Source organism: Labrus mixtus, chromosome 23, assembly GCF_963584025.1.
Source record: "Labrus mixtus chromosome 23, fLabMix1.1, whole genome shotgun sequence".
Taxonomy (NCBI): domain Eukaryota; kingdom Metazoa; phylum Chordata; class Actinopteri; order Labriformes; family Labridae; genus Labrus; species Labrus mixtus.
The window spans coordinates 17,399,462-17,417,103 of record NC_083634.1 but is presented as its reverse complement, the minus strand read 5'-3'; the positions used below and the strand labels follow the sequence as shown (position 1 = coordinate 17,417,103).

General features: G+C 41.3%; 1 protein-coding gene across 6 annotated transcripts in view; it reads right to left on the bottom strand.

The window, feature by feature from the left end:
* The window catches only part of si:ch211-200p22.4 (phosphatidylinositol-binding clathrin assembly protein), an 89,608-nt gene extending 72,654 nt beyond the window's left edge, over positions 1-16,954 (bottom strand). For 4 of the 6 annotated variants that reach the window (XM_061031715.1, XM_061031720.1, XM_061031716.1 and 1 more), the window contains exons 1-2: positions 16,188-16,954; positions 15,794-16,154 (exon numbers count right to left, since the gene is read on the bottom strand). In XM_061031715.1, coding sequence (XP_060887698.1) covers positions 15,794-15,923 — 130 coding nt within the window. In that variant the 5' untranslated portion in view covers positions 15,924-16,154; positions 16,188-16,954. The remainder of the gene's footprint in view (positions 1-15,793; positions 16,155-16,187) is intronic. The other 2 variants (XM_061031719.1, XM_061031717.1) reach the window with 1 other exon arrangement.
* Between the last annotated feature and the right edge of the window lie 688 nt (positions 16,955-17,642).

Here is a 17,642-nt window from a genome sequence, read left to right as displayed (position 1 = left end):
CTTAAACACCTCATAAATCCTGATGTTTGCAAGATTCCTGCATTATCAGAAAACTTCAACAGAACTAAAACTAAAAGAAGAAAATTCTGCACAGGTTCCTGGATTACTCGGCTACGCTATCCGTGACATCACAGGTCAGCGTCACAATCGACCAACACCTGTCTCTTTAGACGTTTTCACAGATGCGCTCCTTTTCCTGCTGTGTTTCACATCGGCTTACTCTGACTTCCCGTAGAAAATGAACGAGGGGTCGAGCAAGAAAAGATTCGGTTGAAGTCAGGAGTGAAAAATATTCGTCTGGTTGCGCTCAAACGTGCAGCTCACCTCTGAAATTTTCAGGGAGTTTTCAGGAGTTTTGTGCAAAAGTGAAAGAACCGTTTGTTTGAGAGTCTTCAATTGGATTGATTCTCGTTAGTGAAATGTCTTGGATGTAGATCGTCCAGACTGCGAGGACTATGTCTATAACTGCTCAACAGTTCCAACTGCTCCTCAAGGAATTGAGATTATCGCGGTGTAATAAAGAGGGGGGGGGGGGGGGGGGGGGATATTGTGCTACAGAGTTGACCGACCTTCATCCAAACTCTGCCCTTGTACAGAGTAACGGGGGGACGTACAACAGAGTCGGCGCAGATGAAAAAGCTAAACTCAGACGGCTTCAGGAGCCGAACAGCCTCCAATCTGTTGGAGATTAACACTCTGCAGTATCAGCACCTCGTCTGGCTACATAGTCCTAATCTCCGTCTCTCTTCTGTCTGTCTCCGTGTTAGGGACCGCAGACGGGGTATGCCTGAAAAGAGGATTCCCCATCCAGCCCTCCCTCCTCCTTTCTTCTCCTACAAAATCCTCCTGATACCAGACGATGAGAGAGGTGTGAAGAATTGTAAGCCTCCTAAATTAAAAAGAATCTTTTTTCTTTCTTTTCTGCTTTCATAATCACACTAAGCTGACTTTTCTTTTTAACAGTTCTCATTTTAAACACCCTAAAAAGTGAGTATGAGGCGGCATGTCTTGTTTTTCTTGTGTTGACAAGAGTAAACAAAGTACGCTTCTCTTACTCTCTTGTCACATCATTTTCTCGCTGTGATCGCTCACTTTGCAGCCAAAATGTCCAATGACACAAAAGAGGTTTACAGTTGATCTGTATTTATGTTGATGCTGCCGGGCGACTTCAGAGAGACATAACAGTGATTTGATGGGCCGTCTCGGTGCAGCAGCACAGCAGTTACTTCTCAACAGGTAGCATTTACGAGCCACAAACAAATCCTCTTTTTTTTTCTTCTCCTGCTTTAGTCTGATGACACATCTTTTCGTAAAATGTTTTTCAGAGCATTAAAAAAAAAAAAGAGGATTTGATTGACCAGGAAATGCAGCGTTTCATGAGCCACAGGTAGCTGTTCTGAAATGATTCCTTTATTCAGTTTTTCTGTCGTTGGCTGACAACAGAAACACAAAAACAAGACGATCACTTCATTGTGGATTCAGCTTTCGCACAAACATTCAATTATAGAAGATGAATAACAACGCAGAGTTTGGCCGTCTGGAATAGAAAAAGACGAGATAATGCCGTTTCTTTAATCATTATTAATGTGAAGAAACGTTGGTTATTGGTTTGTTTGCTGCACATGAAACACAGTTTTAAAACTACTATGCGATATCCGTAGGTTTCCGGAATTTAAAATGAGAAGATAAATAAACCAACCGCACGCTGAAAGTCACTTTCCTGTGACTTTATCGTGAGTGAAAAACACGCTTCACCCGTTAGCTTTCCGACTGCAAAATCCAAATTAGGATAGTGGTCCAATCAAACGGGGTAATCCGGCTAAAAACCGTAGCTCCACTTCACAGCCGTGTTTCCCACCGAATGATGCGATACATGAGCGGGGGAGGGGGGGGGGCGGGGGGAATCAACATCCTTTTTTAGGGTATCAAACATGGTTTTCCCTCTAAATTAATTTAGAGGCCAGAAATATACGCGTGCAACCCGCCCAGGTATCGTCTATGTGTGGGAAACACTGCACAGTGCACGTTAGCGTGATGATTGTGACTTCCAACCTCATTTGAAGGAGAAAGGATTCTTGACTCTTACTGTGGCTCAATGGATTTTTTTGTTCGAATTGCAAATAAGACATCCATCTACCGTCCTTCTACTGCAGTCTGAACTACAAAGGAGGCTGTCACCCATCTCTCACAAGGTGATGAATATACGACAGTGGGAACAAAGGTAAGACCCCTAGAGTTTGTGAAAGCCTCAAAATATCATCGGATTTTTTAAAGATTCTGAACTTGGAGCTCAGAAAGTGATGGTTTGGTTACAGCCTTGTGTGAACTTTCCCCAAAAACAGAATGATCCCAAGCAGCGAGGAAGATCGATTTTTAAATTGAAAAAGAAGAAGAGGGGGCGCTGGTATCAAATCAAGAAAGAAGAAGGGATGAGATGATGTGGAAGAGAGTCAGGGAGGAGAGAGAGAATTAAGGAGGGGCAGAGACACTAAGACAAAGTGTCACCAGAAGTTTGTCTATTAATAGAGCAGCTCTGGTTCCACAGCTTTAATTCTCCCCTTGAGCTCTTAAATAAGAGCAACTTCTCCTCTTTTAGGAGTCTCTGTTTCTCTTAGTCACACACAGAAAGAGGGATCGACGGAGTAAGGGACGCGCAGACTCCGACTTGGATGTGTTCATGGAGGGGGGGGGGGAGGATTCGGCAAATCTTGTCAAGCGAATAGATTGAAGTCTCTGAGTGTGTGTCTCAGCACAAACGCCTGGAGGGGGGGGGGGGGGGGGGGGCGTCTACAGGTTTGTGTCAGAAGCAGAGTGACACCGACAGAGAGAGGCAGGCAGACGTACACTCGCACAGGTAGGAGAGGAACAACAAGCGGTTGAATTCAGCCAAAGGCTCCGCAGAGATCACACGGCTAAAAATAACCAGACGTCAGAAACAGGACGGGAGCAGAGGCACTGAATGTTCCCAAACACACGCACGGAAACACAAAGACTATTTAAAACCCATGTACTAACATTAACTTATTCAATAACTGTATTTCACAGCACATCATGTAAAGAGAGAGAGGAGACGAGGGGTTTCCTTCAGAGGGAACTTCACTCTGAATAATCTGGAGGTTTCCCTCGGATAAATAAATCCAAAGCATGCTAATACATAACATGTTTATTAATACATAACATGTTTATTAATACATAACATGTTTCAGTCCTCCAAGTACACGAGCGTCTTTGCTAATTACCAGGTATTTACATACAGAAAATTAGAGTTAAAGTTCGGACTATTCCTGTTTATGAGCATTTTAAACGTCCATCCGTCAGGTTTTATTGTTTCAAATGATGGAAAGGGTTTGCAGCCTGTTTTAGCTTCAGATGTCTTCAGGTAATTACAAGTTTAAATCTATCAAACCTTTGTAATATTTATATTGAGAAAAATCATATCGGGATATTTATCGTTATGGTTTTATCGCCCAGGGCCTACAAAGTAGCAAATGAATCCTTTCAGCAGACAGAGCACTCATTTTGGATCGGATGAATAATCTTTTTGAGCTGCATTTGGAGAAAAAAAAGAAATAGTTTAGAGCAGTGAAAGTGATCCTAGGGAGTGAAGTTGTGGATCAGAAAGACTAACTATGTGGATAAAGGAGCGTTCATGTCCCATTAGAGCCTCTGCAATCTGCTGTTTTATGACTTTTATGATAATTCTCTGTTGCTTTTTCACAACAAGCTTCCCATTTACCTTTAAACACAGCCATTCGATCCACTCTGCAGGTCTGAAACTAATGCATTCTTTTTTTATTCGCATGACCCTTTTTGTCCCTTTGGGCGCACCGTAGATAAGCCTCCTCAGTGTCTCCCTGTAGTCACAATGATGAAAAAACTGCTGCAGCTCCCTTCTTCCATGGATAAGTTAATGTCGTGACCTTCGATCTACAAGAAGGTCCTTCCTTTTGATTTACTTACTTTTATTTCAAAATAAAAGCACGGTTGAAATCAAACAGCAAGTAAAGTACTCTCAGCTTAAGACAGAACAAACATTCAAAATAACAATTTTTGATTTCCAAATGCAAAATAATGGAATTTCAAACGTGATTAATCACGATTAAAACATTGTAATCGTTTGACAGTCCTAGTTGATCCATGACTTTCTACAGCTGCATGTGTGGTGCCACTTGCTCATCAATATTGAGTTTGAAGGAACATTCATAATTCAGGTACGTATGATGCAGTGACCTCTGTAAATGTGCACATTCATCTCTTTTTGTGCACTTAAGAGCCGTAACTGGAGGATAGCTCTGTGGATTTCTTGATATCTGAAGGCAGACATCATTGAGATGTCAGCTGCTACGCACTTACGGAGTTCAACTTTAGTGTCAAAGACCCATCACGGGAAAGCCCAGTCCAGTTTGGGGTCCGATTGAGGCGTCGTCATGCAAGAGCTGCTCGATCTCCAACAGCATTATCTAGGTGTGTAAACCCCACTTTGAGAAATTTCAGCCAGACTAACATGTTTATATGCATTTTTAAAAGTCCAGTTTTAGTCGAAACAACACAAAAATATACTGAGGGAAACAAAATACCGGGAATTAAGCTTCCTGTCTAGACCAAGACAAAGAAAAATGGTTGCCTTGCTGATAAAAAAAAAAACGCTTGCATAAGTTGGAAAATGTGTACAATTCTGCAAAAGGAAGTTAATTACGAGTTGGAGCAGTGACATATGGACTAAAGTAACAAATGTCTTACAGATGAATTATGTATTAAGAGTCTTAATAAAAGCTTTCTCACACGGCTTCTCTGTGTTTTATGCCATGATCTGGCCATGCTTGATGCTGCTGAATGTGTTCCAATGTGAGCAGTGTCGTGATATTTGTTCAATCAATCACTTCTTGAGAGCACCCTGGGGATTAAATATTCACCGACTATGTACCCTATAGCATGTTTGAGACTGAAGCACTATGAAAAGCAGCAGAGGAACCACTGCAGTCTCTCCTCTTCCCACACACACAGTCTCTCACACACTGTGTGCTCGACGTGTGTTCCCCCGGGCTTCACTTAAAACAGACATACCCAGACAGTCAGCAGTCAGCCTTTTTCCTGCCTGCTAGTCTAAACTGGGCCTATCTTTGCTCTGCAGCTGGGGAGGGGCTGTCCCGCTCTGTTTAGATAGCATCACACTCACCTACAATCACTTAAGACATAGGCGTCCCCTCTGTGGTGCTAAACAGCTACACCCTGCAGCGGGTCTATCAGGGCTGGAATCAATGTAACACAAATGGCAGGAAGTTAGCTGCACTGTTTGTATCCTTTAACCTGAATTCCTTCTCTAGTGGTATTCAGCTATAAATCACTCAGTGTGCCGTGTGTACACTGTGTAATGATTTCAGAAAGGACTGAGTAATGGCGGGGGAGGGGGGACAAGAATCAACTGCAAATATTTTAATCTCTAAAGTAGTGTTTGAGGTCTCTTTGTGTGTAAGGAATGATGAACTAGAATTACACCAACATGTACATTTTCACCATTTTTGTTGACTTTTTAACAAACTTTTTTTTCTAATTTACCAACAGTTGTTTGTCAAAAGCAAGTTTAGTGAGTAACTATGCTGGCAGTTCTGACTGTTGCTTTAAAATATCTTTCTTTTCAAATAGGATTTGGGGCTCCGGTTGGACTCGGAGTTTCGCACAGCCCATGAAAAGAGACTTTAGTCCTCCAAGAGGGCAGCCCGGGTCGACTCCGACCCTCGGCACATTTACAGCGTTTCATAACTCTTTCACTGGTTTCCCACTCTGATCAATGACCTCTCCAATTTAAGGCATAAAAGCCCAAAACATAGAAGAAAGCAACTTTAAAAAAGTACAAATAAATATGGTGTTTATATCAAATGTCAAAACTTCTTAGAACCCAGATCTACAATAGCTTCCCATTGGATTTAGTGTCACATGTAAACCAAACCAAATGTTGTACCTTAGTTGGTGATGGTTATGTTGAATATCTATAATATATCTTAAACCAACCGTACATGGCAGCTGTTAAGTTTGAAATGTACTCGGCTGCATGTTTATCTTAGCTAGGATTTCTACAAGTTATTAGCATTTTCTTGGCAGGCTCCAAAAGACTCAACACTTTGACATAATGCATGAATGTTTAATAATTGGAGCAGAAATTCCAGAGGCGTTAAGAACAGTCGGGGATTAAAGTTACATAACATGCCACATTTCCCCTGTCAGGTACCAGTGACTTACAGTATGAAAATGTTCTGATAGACTCGAGAAGCATCGGGCTAAAAAAGACCTTCCACAGAGGCAGATAAGGAAAGAGTTGAATTTCCAACCCTAGTTAGCACGGGCTCCCACGGGACGCTGATGTTCTTTCATGTTATTTCAACACCTGTTTGGTAATCGCCTGTACGCTCCAGTGTTGTTCTTGTGTCACATAATGGAGATGAGGAAGTTTAGCAAGAGTTCAAGGTCTTCTTACATAGCCTGTGGTAATGACCGATAACATACTGACAAAGCACACACAAACACTCAAAAATATTGTGCTTTGAAAGGAAGGAAACCTGTGCACCAATGATATTTTTGAAATGTTTCATTTTAGGTACGTTTATATTAGACATTTTGAAATAATGCGTTACTCCTCAAGGCCTATTCATGAAGTACCACATACTTCCACACCCATACATACCAGTCTAACACACAAACAGAGGTACACAATGAGCAAATCCGCCAAGGTGACCCACACGCTCCGGTCTGAAATAGAGCTGTAAAGTTTGAACGGGCCCCGGACAGAAACCACATAAACCTGAGCTCAATAACCAGCTGTACACAGTGTCTCTGTGTGTCCACAAAACTAACCCACAGACACACAAACAGTGGAGCCCAGACACCGAGCGTTTTGAGTGTTAGTGTAGCGGACCACATCAATTTGTCATGTATGTGTAACCTACTTTTTAAGGTTAGGCTAAAAATGGCTCAAACACAACCTGGTGTTAAAAGGGACGTGTGGGCCTGCAGCTCAGCCAGCTGGTAAAAACGATGTGGCATGTTGTGTTGAACTAACAGAAGCTGAGCTGCTAACGGAGGGGGGGGGGCCTAGAAACGACCTCAATAGCGAGAGAGTCTGCCAAGAGCTCAGACGTCTGTTAAGAATGGCATCTAGGTGGTATGAATGTGTTTGACCGAGGCGGAACAACAAACAAAGGAGGGTGGCAAGTTTACCTGACTGCAATTTTTAGACCCTGATACGGAATTCAAAACAAATCCTACCAGTAAATGGTTGTACTTGATCGCCCCCTCTCTCTCTTTCACTCTCGCTGGAGGCAGCTTTGGGTTGAAAGTATGATTTGTACATTTGGTATTTCCTTCATAACTTTGGAACTTTTTGGTACTATGGAAGATAAAAATGACCGATATTGTACCTTTTAGAGCAGTGGTTCTAAACCGTTGGGTCGCAGATCTGTTTTAAGTGGGTGGCTAAATGTGTGCCTGGAAAAAGCCCATGCAGCGATTTATAAACCCGTTAGCTTTGTTCCATTTTTATTTTTTTTTAATCACGTCTTGTATCGTCCAAACTGAAAAAGTTTTCAATAACTCAATCTGATTGGTTGAAAAGTCTCAGAAAATTGGCTCCATATTTTTATAAGGCAGTTGGTAGTGGGTCCTGAGGCTAGACCAGTTGAGAACATCTGGTTTAGAGCATGTGGTATGGAAAAAGGAAGTATCCAACTATCAAAAATGTAGACATCCTTGACCACGAGAACAAAAATTCAAGTACAATGCAACCAAAACGTTGCCAATGTTTTACAGCAGACAATTGACAACCCACTTATTTATTTTAACAATAATGTAGTGGGGCTGGTCCCTTTGAGATCAGAGACTCCTTTTACAAGGAGGCCGTGCCAAGAATGTTTGTTAAAAGGTACGAACATTTATATGCAGACAGCCTGGACTCAATAGTGCTTTAAAAAATATGGTAAGTGGTAATACGTTTTGGAGGTTTTATCCCTTTGACAATGCAGCCAAGCAACAGCTCAAGAAGCCGGAAAAAGGTTCAAAAGTATGCCAAATGTTTCCTGGCAACAAAAAGTTTCAGTGTAATGACGCAACGTGGAGGCAACTCTACAAGAAACGGCTCCCCATTACAGACACAATATACACGCCGTTAGTATTCTTTGGTGTTCCCAACAGGGTAAAGCTCTTTTTCACACGATGCTGTCTTCAGAGGCGTCAAAGGACAGGACTGATGAAAATCTCAACTTCAAATATGAGAACCACGGTGATGACTAAAAAACTGTTTAATATGCAGAACACCTCCTGACACAATTGCTTGAACTCGTGCTCCTTCTTCCTGCAGATTTGTCAAACTTTTACTCTACCAACAATCTTTATATTGGAGCCAAAGTATGCCTCCAATAAACGTATAAGTACAGCATATCATAACTTCAAAGTGTCTTTAACAAACTGTCTCACTCCAAGGTGAGAAAAATGCCGTTTTAAACGACATATCCGCTGACGTTTTTTGCACAATCTCTCCTTAATGGAGCGTCGACAGTTCATATCCTGCTGTAAAACATTCTTTCCCAATCCCAACAAAACATTTGGATTGGATTGTCTGTACTTTGTTTTGGAAGGCTTCAACAATCATCAGACATAGTCCCGTTGATTCAGACGCCTAAAGTGTGTTGGGGAAGTGGTTTCAGACGCTTTCTTAACCACCCACGTAAACCATTCTTTTGAAGCATACAAACGCCTTTATAAGCATCTTATTGTCTTCTTGACACCTTTTTGAGTTAGTGAGAAAGTTGAGGTCACTAGTGTACATTCCGGCCGAGTGCCGGCGAGATGCACAAAATGTATCATATCATGTCCGTATGCTAGTTGTGTTAAGAGAATATGTTAAAACAGAGTCTACTTATTCAGGTTTCTTTTAACCATCTTGCTAAAGTCGATTTCAATTTAGCTCTTTCTCCTTTGAAGACAACGAAGGACTCATTTTGGAAAGAGAAGACAGATGGTTTGGAGGAGGCGTGAAGAAGGCCATCAACAGCACGTCAAGCAGTTTCAACCATCCTAGAGGAGAACTGAATGAACACTTTTGAATTACCGTACCGTCTGCCACTTACACTTCACACCTCCGCTTATGTGACTGCAATGACTGTCGCCTGCTCCTCATGTGACGTCAAGGTGCTAATTACTCAACAAGGTTAAGTGCAGGAGAAATTCCAACTACATATGTTGGTTAATCTCACAATTGGCAAGAGAACAAAGTCAATCTTTCTTGTTGTATTTCAGGAAGGGACAAAGTAAAGTCAGCAGGTTATTGAATCAGAATAGACGCCTGCCATCAATAGAATCCTTCACTGTTGTACTATTGCACCGCTACTTATTAAAGAAATCAATATTTTAAAACAACATTTTGACTTGGGACCTTTTAATTTAACCTAAAGGCAAATTGTGTTTTTTGCCTTTGTCCTTATCATAAAGTCATTAGATATGATTTAATTTAAGCGCGATTGAAATAGTGCCCCGTCTGCTGTATAAAGGTAGCAAGTAGGGCTGGGAATCTTTGTGCGTCTCACAATTCAATTTCATTTCTTGGGGTCATGATTCAATTGAGAATCTGTTTTTCGATTCAAAACCATTCTGGATTCATGATTCAGTCTGTTTTTTAATGAGTACATACTTCAGGATCTACTCCAGTCATCAGTTAGACTGGCTGAATTTCTTGCTGCTCCATTTGGCATTCTCCTGAGTTAAAGAGCTCGATTTTTGGAAGTTATGAATCTATTTAAAATCTTAGAACATAAGAATCTCTATTTGTACATACATCGATTATCTAAGTGGTCGTCAGGTGGTCTGCGTCGTTTGGAAGAGATGGAAAATAAGTGCTGCAGTTCTACAGTGTTTTCAAAGGCGGCCGCTTCTTTCCTGAGTGCCTTTAGCCTTTTAGCCCTCTGCGCTGGTCGCGTGACTGCAAGCTATGACTAGGACAGGATGGGGAAATTTGTCTTGGTTGCCAAGCGCTGCATAAATACAAAAGTAACAGAAGTTGTGAAACAAAGACAAGAACATGACCAGTTGAATCACAGCAGCTCTTGATTGAATTATTTGGCCGCTTTACACTAAAGGTCTGTTGACATATTCTTCCATTAACCTGTCTTAAATAGTTTCATATCTAAATAACATGTTCTATTTAGTGTTGACGTGCCCTTTTTTTTAAATATATTTTGTTGACTCCCCTGTCTTAGACTACAACTCTATTTGGTTTAAAACTCGCCCACTTTCTCTCCGCTATTTAAGTCTCTTTTCTTTCTGTTGATTGATATGATTAGAGTTCAGAGCTGCGTTCTTAGCAGTCGTCTGTCCTTGAACGGTCTACTTTAGAGAGATAGCAATAATGCCCTAAAACGACCACTTAGAATCAAGTATTCAATACAGCCGTGTAATGATTTAAGATTATATTCCATTGCCAAGATCTTTTTTCAGAGACTATGTCAAAGAAACAGTCAACACACAACCAGTTCGACTGCATGAACATTACTGAGAGTGCTACCGATTTCACCCTCAAACTTCTCCTGTCAAAGAAAAGTCCATTTAACACAAGCCAATTGGCTGGTTGCTGCCATGACAACAGAGTGCTGCTAAATGAGATTTCAGTTGAAAATGTCACAACTTCTCTCCAACAGCTGTAAGATGGTGAAACAATGAGTTCTTCAATGACGCCAAAAGTGGAAAGAAGTGTCCTCCAGGGTGCTCAGCGTGTGTTTGCCGTGACTACCCTTCAGTTTGCTACACTCTCATGTTGACAACCTGCAGACTGTGAGCACACAAAGGCATATTCAACACATTTGTACCATCCCTCATTGATTTTTATGATGTTCATTTCCATAAAGAGAGGAGCTTTTTCAGAGCTGATGGGAAGGGCTCGTCATATTCGCCGGTGACTCTGAATGCCGGGGGTTAATTGAGGTGGACAGTCCCAATCGTGACACTAAATGGCTTTAAAACGGGCACTTATATTCACCGGCGGTGCGTGAATGTCACGGCACCTTGAGCTAACAGCGGACCTCCGGACCCTCGCACACTCACTGCTGGCCGGGCATCGCTGAAAGGCCTCTCACAGGGTTATTTGGTTATTGGGTCTGGATGCAAATATGCCGGTGAGATCATTCACAGCTTGGTGTCAGACAGTCACAGCTGCTTGTGGTGAAACAGTGCCGAGGGGAGAGCAAAGGAAAACGATGGTTGTGTGTTAATGTCTGTGTGCGGAGGGCCTCTGCGTGAAAAACAAAAACACAACAAGACATTTTAATGTTCAGTATCTTTAGGTTTCTCTCTTAATAGTGATAAATGGCTCCGCAGGCATACAATCTTGGACACAGTAGACTTGTTAACTGACTCACACATTAGTTATCTGGCTCTCTTCTGCTGCCAAATGCCCTCTTGCCATCCTCGATCCCGTTCAAACCTGTAGCATCTTGTTTCCAGATGTATTGTCCACGTTGTGCCAATATTCACTGCAGTTTGGCCCTGGCTGGCTGCTTGCATTTCAAAATGTGTCCCAGTTGGCAACTTTCACTTCCCCCTGATCATCTTTGTCTGAATACAAACATTTACACTCAAACAAATGGTTGTTAACTATGGCAGTTATTAGGAAACTCAGCATGTGGGAAGATTTCAAAACAGTGGAAGAACTAGGAGGGAACTACAACATGCAGACCTTCGCAAAGGCAGATAGTCGGTCTTTTAGAAAGTGGGAACATTTTTTTCAGGCCTGCAGCATTTGTCTCTGCAGTAATAGTTTAGTTTGTAGAACCACATCATCCACTTTAACATACACACACTGTTGTTAAAGTTTAGTTAATGTCATTGTTTGTTTGTGGTTCTCATCTGGATCTGTCCAATATATTGAACAGTATTACATCCTTTGACAAAGATTCATTGATACAAATTGCATTCAAATCCCTTTCTAAAAATGTTGCTTGAAGCGTTGGTTTTGGTGTGCAGTAGATTTGATCCCACTATAGACTTTATACAACTTGGAGATAACTAATGTAAAGACATCACTTAGCCGATTTGGGAAATGTGATATGGGTCACAGGTATAAATCCCCATCTGTTTTCAAATATGTGGCACTGATGTGGAAAAAAAAAATGCAGAAAACATCGTTTTTGGGTAAAACAGAATTTCTCTGGTTAGTATACTCTTGACTCCAAAGTTTATAATACTCCCAGCACTGTCTGCAGCACATCTGGCAGCGCATCTCAGCTGAGCAGATATTGGACCACACTAGAAGTGATTGGGAATAGAGATGTTCCAAGGCGACTAATTCCAAAGTCGATTAAGCGCACATCTAAATTCAGACTAACCAACGAGTTAAAAGTTAAGAAATATCTCAACACGTCTGCCGAGTGTGGCTAACGTTAGCAGTGCCAGCCTTTATGCTTCCTTTGCAGGTTAGCTACAACATGCCTGTGCTTAATGTGGTTAAGCATTGTTCAGATCAGTATCCCACTTTAACCTGAAACAGCCTTCATTCATATTATCTGAATGTTCTGGATCAAAACACTACCAGACTCGCTGCTGTGAGATGTTTTCCATTCACTGTGCTTGTTTATGTCAAGTTTTCCCATCTCAACAGGGTGCACTCTGAAAATTCTAATATCAGTCGGCCTTCAGTTTTCTTCCTTAAATATTTATTGGGAACATGCAGTGAGTGTTGCAGCTCCATGCAGGACACTTCCTATACTATGAATGCATTCATAACCTATCTGTGAAATGACCACATGGCCTTCCCCCTACATGTTTTTTGGTACACTCATGTTCTTAGATTGCTGTGTGATTGGGTGGTTTAATTGTTCAGTATGAAAAAGGCAGACCTTCCTGCCTGTGTTCATTATATCCCCATGGGATGTTTGGATGAGCTGGCTGGCTAGTTGACTGAGTAATGATCGGACACTCCGCTTGCCAGCCTCCCCGGTCTGCTAACCGACTCACAAATTGACTACCTGCCCGCCTGAATGACGACCTCACCTATAGCCTGCCTTCATTCCATTCTGCGAGCATTCTCTATGACAATATCTACAACACAATGCACCTGACAGCACGACAATGCAGGATGTTGCCTGAAAGAGGAATCCTCAAACGGGACAAATAACAGGACAGTCGTGCAATGCGCCACTCGCTGACTGTTCCCCCTGCGGCACAGAGGTCGTTGCTCCCACAGAGAAATCAATACGCAACAATGATTAAGCTCGACGTGGCGTATCGGTTGCAAAGGTCTGTCCAAGTTCACAAAAGGAGCGGAGACAATGCAACGACTTTAGCCGAGCGTCAGCAGCTGAGTCTTGTGAGCGAGGGGGAGTTGACGGATGCGAGGCAGATGAGCACCACGGCATCGATCAAACATGTGCATCCCGCGCCGACATAAGGCCGATTCCCAGAAACGGAGGAGCAGCACATTTTGTCCCAGAAACGTCTGACAGGCTCACTACGCACGTGGCCTTGATTGACTCGTGTTTTTGTAATGAATCTTTTACTCGTTCTCTCTTTATGTTGTCCCACTTGCATCACCAACACCTTTCGACATGACTCAAGTTTAATGTCAGCAGGCTGAGCGGGCAATTTGCAGGATTTAATCTCCTCTTTATTACCCGAGCAAAAATGTGAAATGACAACCAGGATTCAACTGCCAAAAGAAATATAATCAGAGAGTCAGATACAGGAAGTTGCTGCATTTGCCTTCGCTGACGTTCTTCTTCTGCCGAGTGACTCTCCCTGCAAATAAAAGCCACCCAGGAATGAAATTTGTCGTCTCCTGGGTGTTAGCTCTCTCCTTGGAAATAAGGTGTGCACAGTGTGTCCTGGCTGCGCTGCAGGTCTGATGACAAACCTGCTTTTCTGTCACTTCTTTTGTTATGGGGGAGTGTGTGAAGTCTGTACAACAAGTAACCTGGAAGGCCCTGAAACACGAGGTTATTTTTAATGGAAGTCACGACTTCTCAAAAGACACAGTGGTTTCGCCTTGAGAAATATAAAGAGCTGTGGATGTTGTGTGATTCTGTATCGGTGTATAATTACATGTATCGAGTTGTGTATATAGTCAGATTAGACAATTCAAATAGCTTTCAGCTGAATTGGGCTGATTGCATTCTTTACTGATTGATCCACCAGTTGTTCTCATGATCAATTGATTAATCATTGAATGTCAAATATGTTTTCAATGAATCTTATTTCATTTCCTTTGACCAACCAACAGTTCAAAACCCAAAGACTCTTTGTTACCTTTAACGACAAAGACAAGCAGCAAATCCTGACTTTAAGAAGCGAGAACCACAACTTGTCAAATCAAACCTTAATAATTACTAAAATTATTAATCGGTCATGAGCAATATGTTTCGGTCATGAGCAATATGTTTCGGTCATGAGCAATATGTTTCGGTCATGAGCAATAACGTTTTCTCATTCTTCTCGGTCTATTTGAACTCTTTCAGCATTGGGACATCATGAAGGACATGTTGAGGTTGTTACGACACCAGAAAATCGAAACTTTGACACGACGCTAGTACTAAAAATCCAACAACATCTGCACCTGTTTTGATACCGAGGCAACTAAAATAGAAGTCCTAGCCACCTAAAGCTGGGTAATTTCTTATTTTTAATTGATAAAAAAGTGTAAGGAGACTCCTGCTCTGTGTCTTTGGTGACTTCAGTCAAGTGCTTCTGTATTTTTCATTACTATGGATAATTGAATAAATGGATTGTAACCATTTAAAACTCATGGTGGTAGAAGAATCGACAAATTCTGACAGCCTTACCTTGTTTCCAGCGTGTACAAACAGATACAGGATTAATTTATAATAAAATGTAATGACAGCTTAATGAAAATGATCATTATTGGCAGCTTTAGATTAATATTTAGGGATATCAGGCCCTTGTTAATCATAATTTTTAGGACATTTTGCTCAAAATGAACATGTGTAAATGATATTTTAAAGGATTCACTCCAATGTATTCTCCCTGCAGTTTAACAGGCTGTACATGATTATATATTTATATCCTGATGGACTCCCTGACTGTCAGGTGAAGGAATGTGCATCTAACCGGTCGGTTTTGATACAGAGGCAACTAAAATAGAAGTCCTAGCCAACTAACGCTGGGTAATTTCTTGTTTTTAATTGATAAAAAAAAGTGTAAGGAGACTCCTGCTCTGTGTCTTTGGTTAAAAAAATGTGACGTGATTCAGTATTTTTCATTACTATCGATAATTGAATAAATGGGATTGTAACCATTTAAATCTCATGGTGGTAGAAGAATCGAAAAATCCTGACAGCCTTACATTGTTTCCAGCGTGTACAAACAGATACAGGATTAATTTATAATAAAATGTAATGACAGCTTAATGAAAATGATCATTATTGGCAGCTTTAGATTAATATTTAGGGTTTTAATCATCATTTTTAGGACAGAAATATTGCCCAGAAGGAGTATGTGTAAATATATTTTAAAGGATCCACTCCAACATCTCCAAGGTTTATTCTCCCTGCAGTGTAACAGGCTGTACATGATTATATATTTATATCCTTTGGCTGTCTTGCTGATGGACTCCCCTGACTGTCAGGTGAAGGAATGTGCATCTAACCGGTCTGTCTGCTTCCTGAAGCCCTGCAGCTGCCTCTCTCTCTCTCTCTCTCTATGAAAACAACAACAACAACAACAACAACAACAACAACAACAACAACAACAACAAAAGCTTTAAAAGGCAAAAAAAAAAAAAGGAGGAAAGTAAAAAACCACTCACAGTCCAGGTGTTTCTTCTTGGGTCCGCTCACTTCATGTGTGGTGGCTTTGCACACAGCCTTACTGATCGCAGACCCGGTCATGCTGTGCTGAGCTGCTGCGATCCGATCCGTGATAGACTGGCCCGACATCTTCTTCTTCTTCTTCCTCCTTAAATCAGCTTAAAAAAACACCACAATAACGATCCGATCAATGGATCAAATCAACGTGACTGCACTGACAAGAGGAGGGTGTTTTCTTCTTCTTCTTCTTCGTGTCTCCCAGGTGGGTAGAGAAACCCAGCGCGGTGTCTACAAGGTGCAAGAATCAACAGCTGACTTTTTGTTATTTCTATCTATCTATCTATCTATCTATCTATCTATCTATCTATCTATCTATCTATCTATTTAGTAAACAAAAACACGGAGACACTAATCTGAGCTAGTCTGTGTTAGCTAATGTTCCCGTTGCAGCACTCGAACCAGGAAAGAGTCCCACTTTGGAAGTTGTAAACACTGGAAAATACTTTCCGGCCACAAATAAACATCGCTAACTGGCTGGTTTGTGTTGTAACCAGGACGGATTTAGTTGTGTTTTCTTTATCTCCACCTTAGGGCAACAACAACAACAACAAACAAAAGAAAGTAATCCGTGTGAATGTGAATGTGAAATCAAAGCTTTCGTAGACTCTCCTTCCTCCTTCCGTCTTCCCCCACGTCACTGGAATTCGCCCGGAAAAGTGTTTTTTAAACCCGACAGCGGGTGTAAAAAGTCACTCAGGGTGGAGCAGCTCATTGTTCGGAGGTGATAAGATGATGTGAAGATGACAGCCACCCCCCCCCCCCCCTCCCACGGAGAAGTCGCGGTTTCCCCGGTGAGAACAGACCGTGAGAGGCTAGCGGGGGTTAGCTACTCTGCAGACCGAGAGAGAGAGAGAGAGAGAGAGGGAGAGCGGGGTGTGGGTGAAGTCTGTCGCCCCGGAGACGGAGCTTCAGAGCCGGCAGAGTTCAAAATGACAGCGGAGCTTTCCCCCCCCCCCCGGTAAGGTGCTGTCCTCCTGTTTTTAATGGGGTTTGTCTTGTTTTAATCTACAGTCCGGTTCTCTTCTTCTTCTTCTTCTTCTTCTGCTGTCTGGGGGGGAAAAGTCTCTCCAGCGGTTTCTCTCTCTTCTCGACCTGACTGGCTGCTTCTGCTTCTCTGCCGGACAAAATGGCAGCGTAAAAAATCAGCTGATCTCACAACTGTGCTGCCTTCACCGAACCCTGGGAGGATTGGAATTTAGAATGTTTCCACTTTCAGACGGTTCAAGTACTCTACTCCTCCTATTTTTTAAATGTTTTAAAGTAGTCTACCCTTATATTTATTTAATTATTTAACTAAATTGTTTAAATATTGCAACTCCCTGAACTCAATTTGTATCTTCTTTTACTTCTTTTGCTCCCAATAGATCACAAAACACACACACAACCGGACAATTCACTCTGATATTGTGCAATAATAATGTTATATTAATTTTATATTATATTTACCAAATCCACTTTGTGCAATAACATGTTACACTTTATGTGTGCTGTGTGCATGTTTGTGTTACACGGAATATTATGGACTAACCTTTTGTCAATAGCTGATCTATTTTTTATTTTTTAAATCTATTTTTTATCTATTTTTTAGTATCAATTTTTTATTTTTTTAAATCTATTGTTTATCTATTTTTAGTATCTATTTTTTTAGTATCTATTTTTTTATTTTTTAAATCTATTTTTTAATCTATTTTTTAGTATCTATTTTTTTGTACATTCTTAATTTTTCTTTTTTTTAATTTAAATTGTACTGTGTTCACTTTTTGTCTACAATCTTTGCTCTTTGCTGCT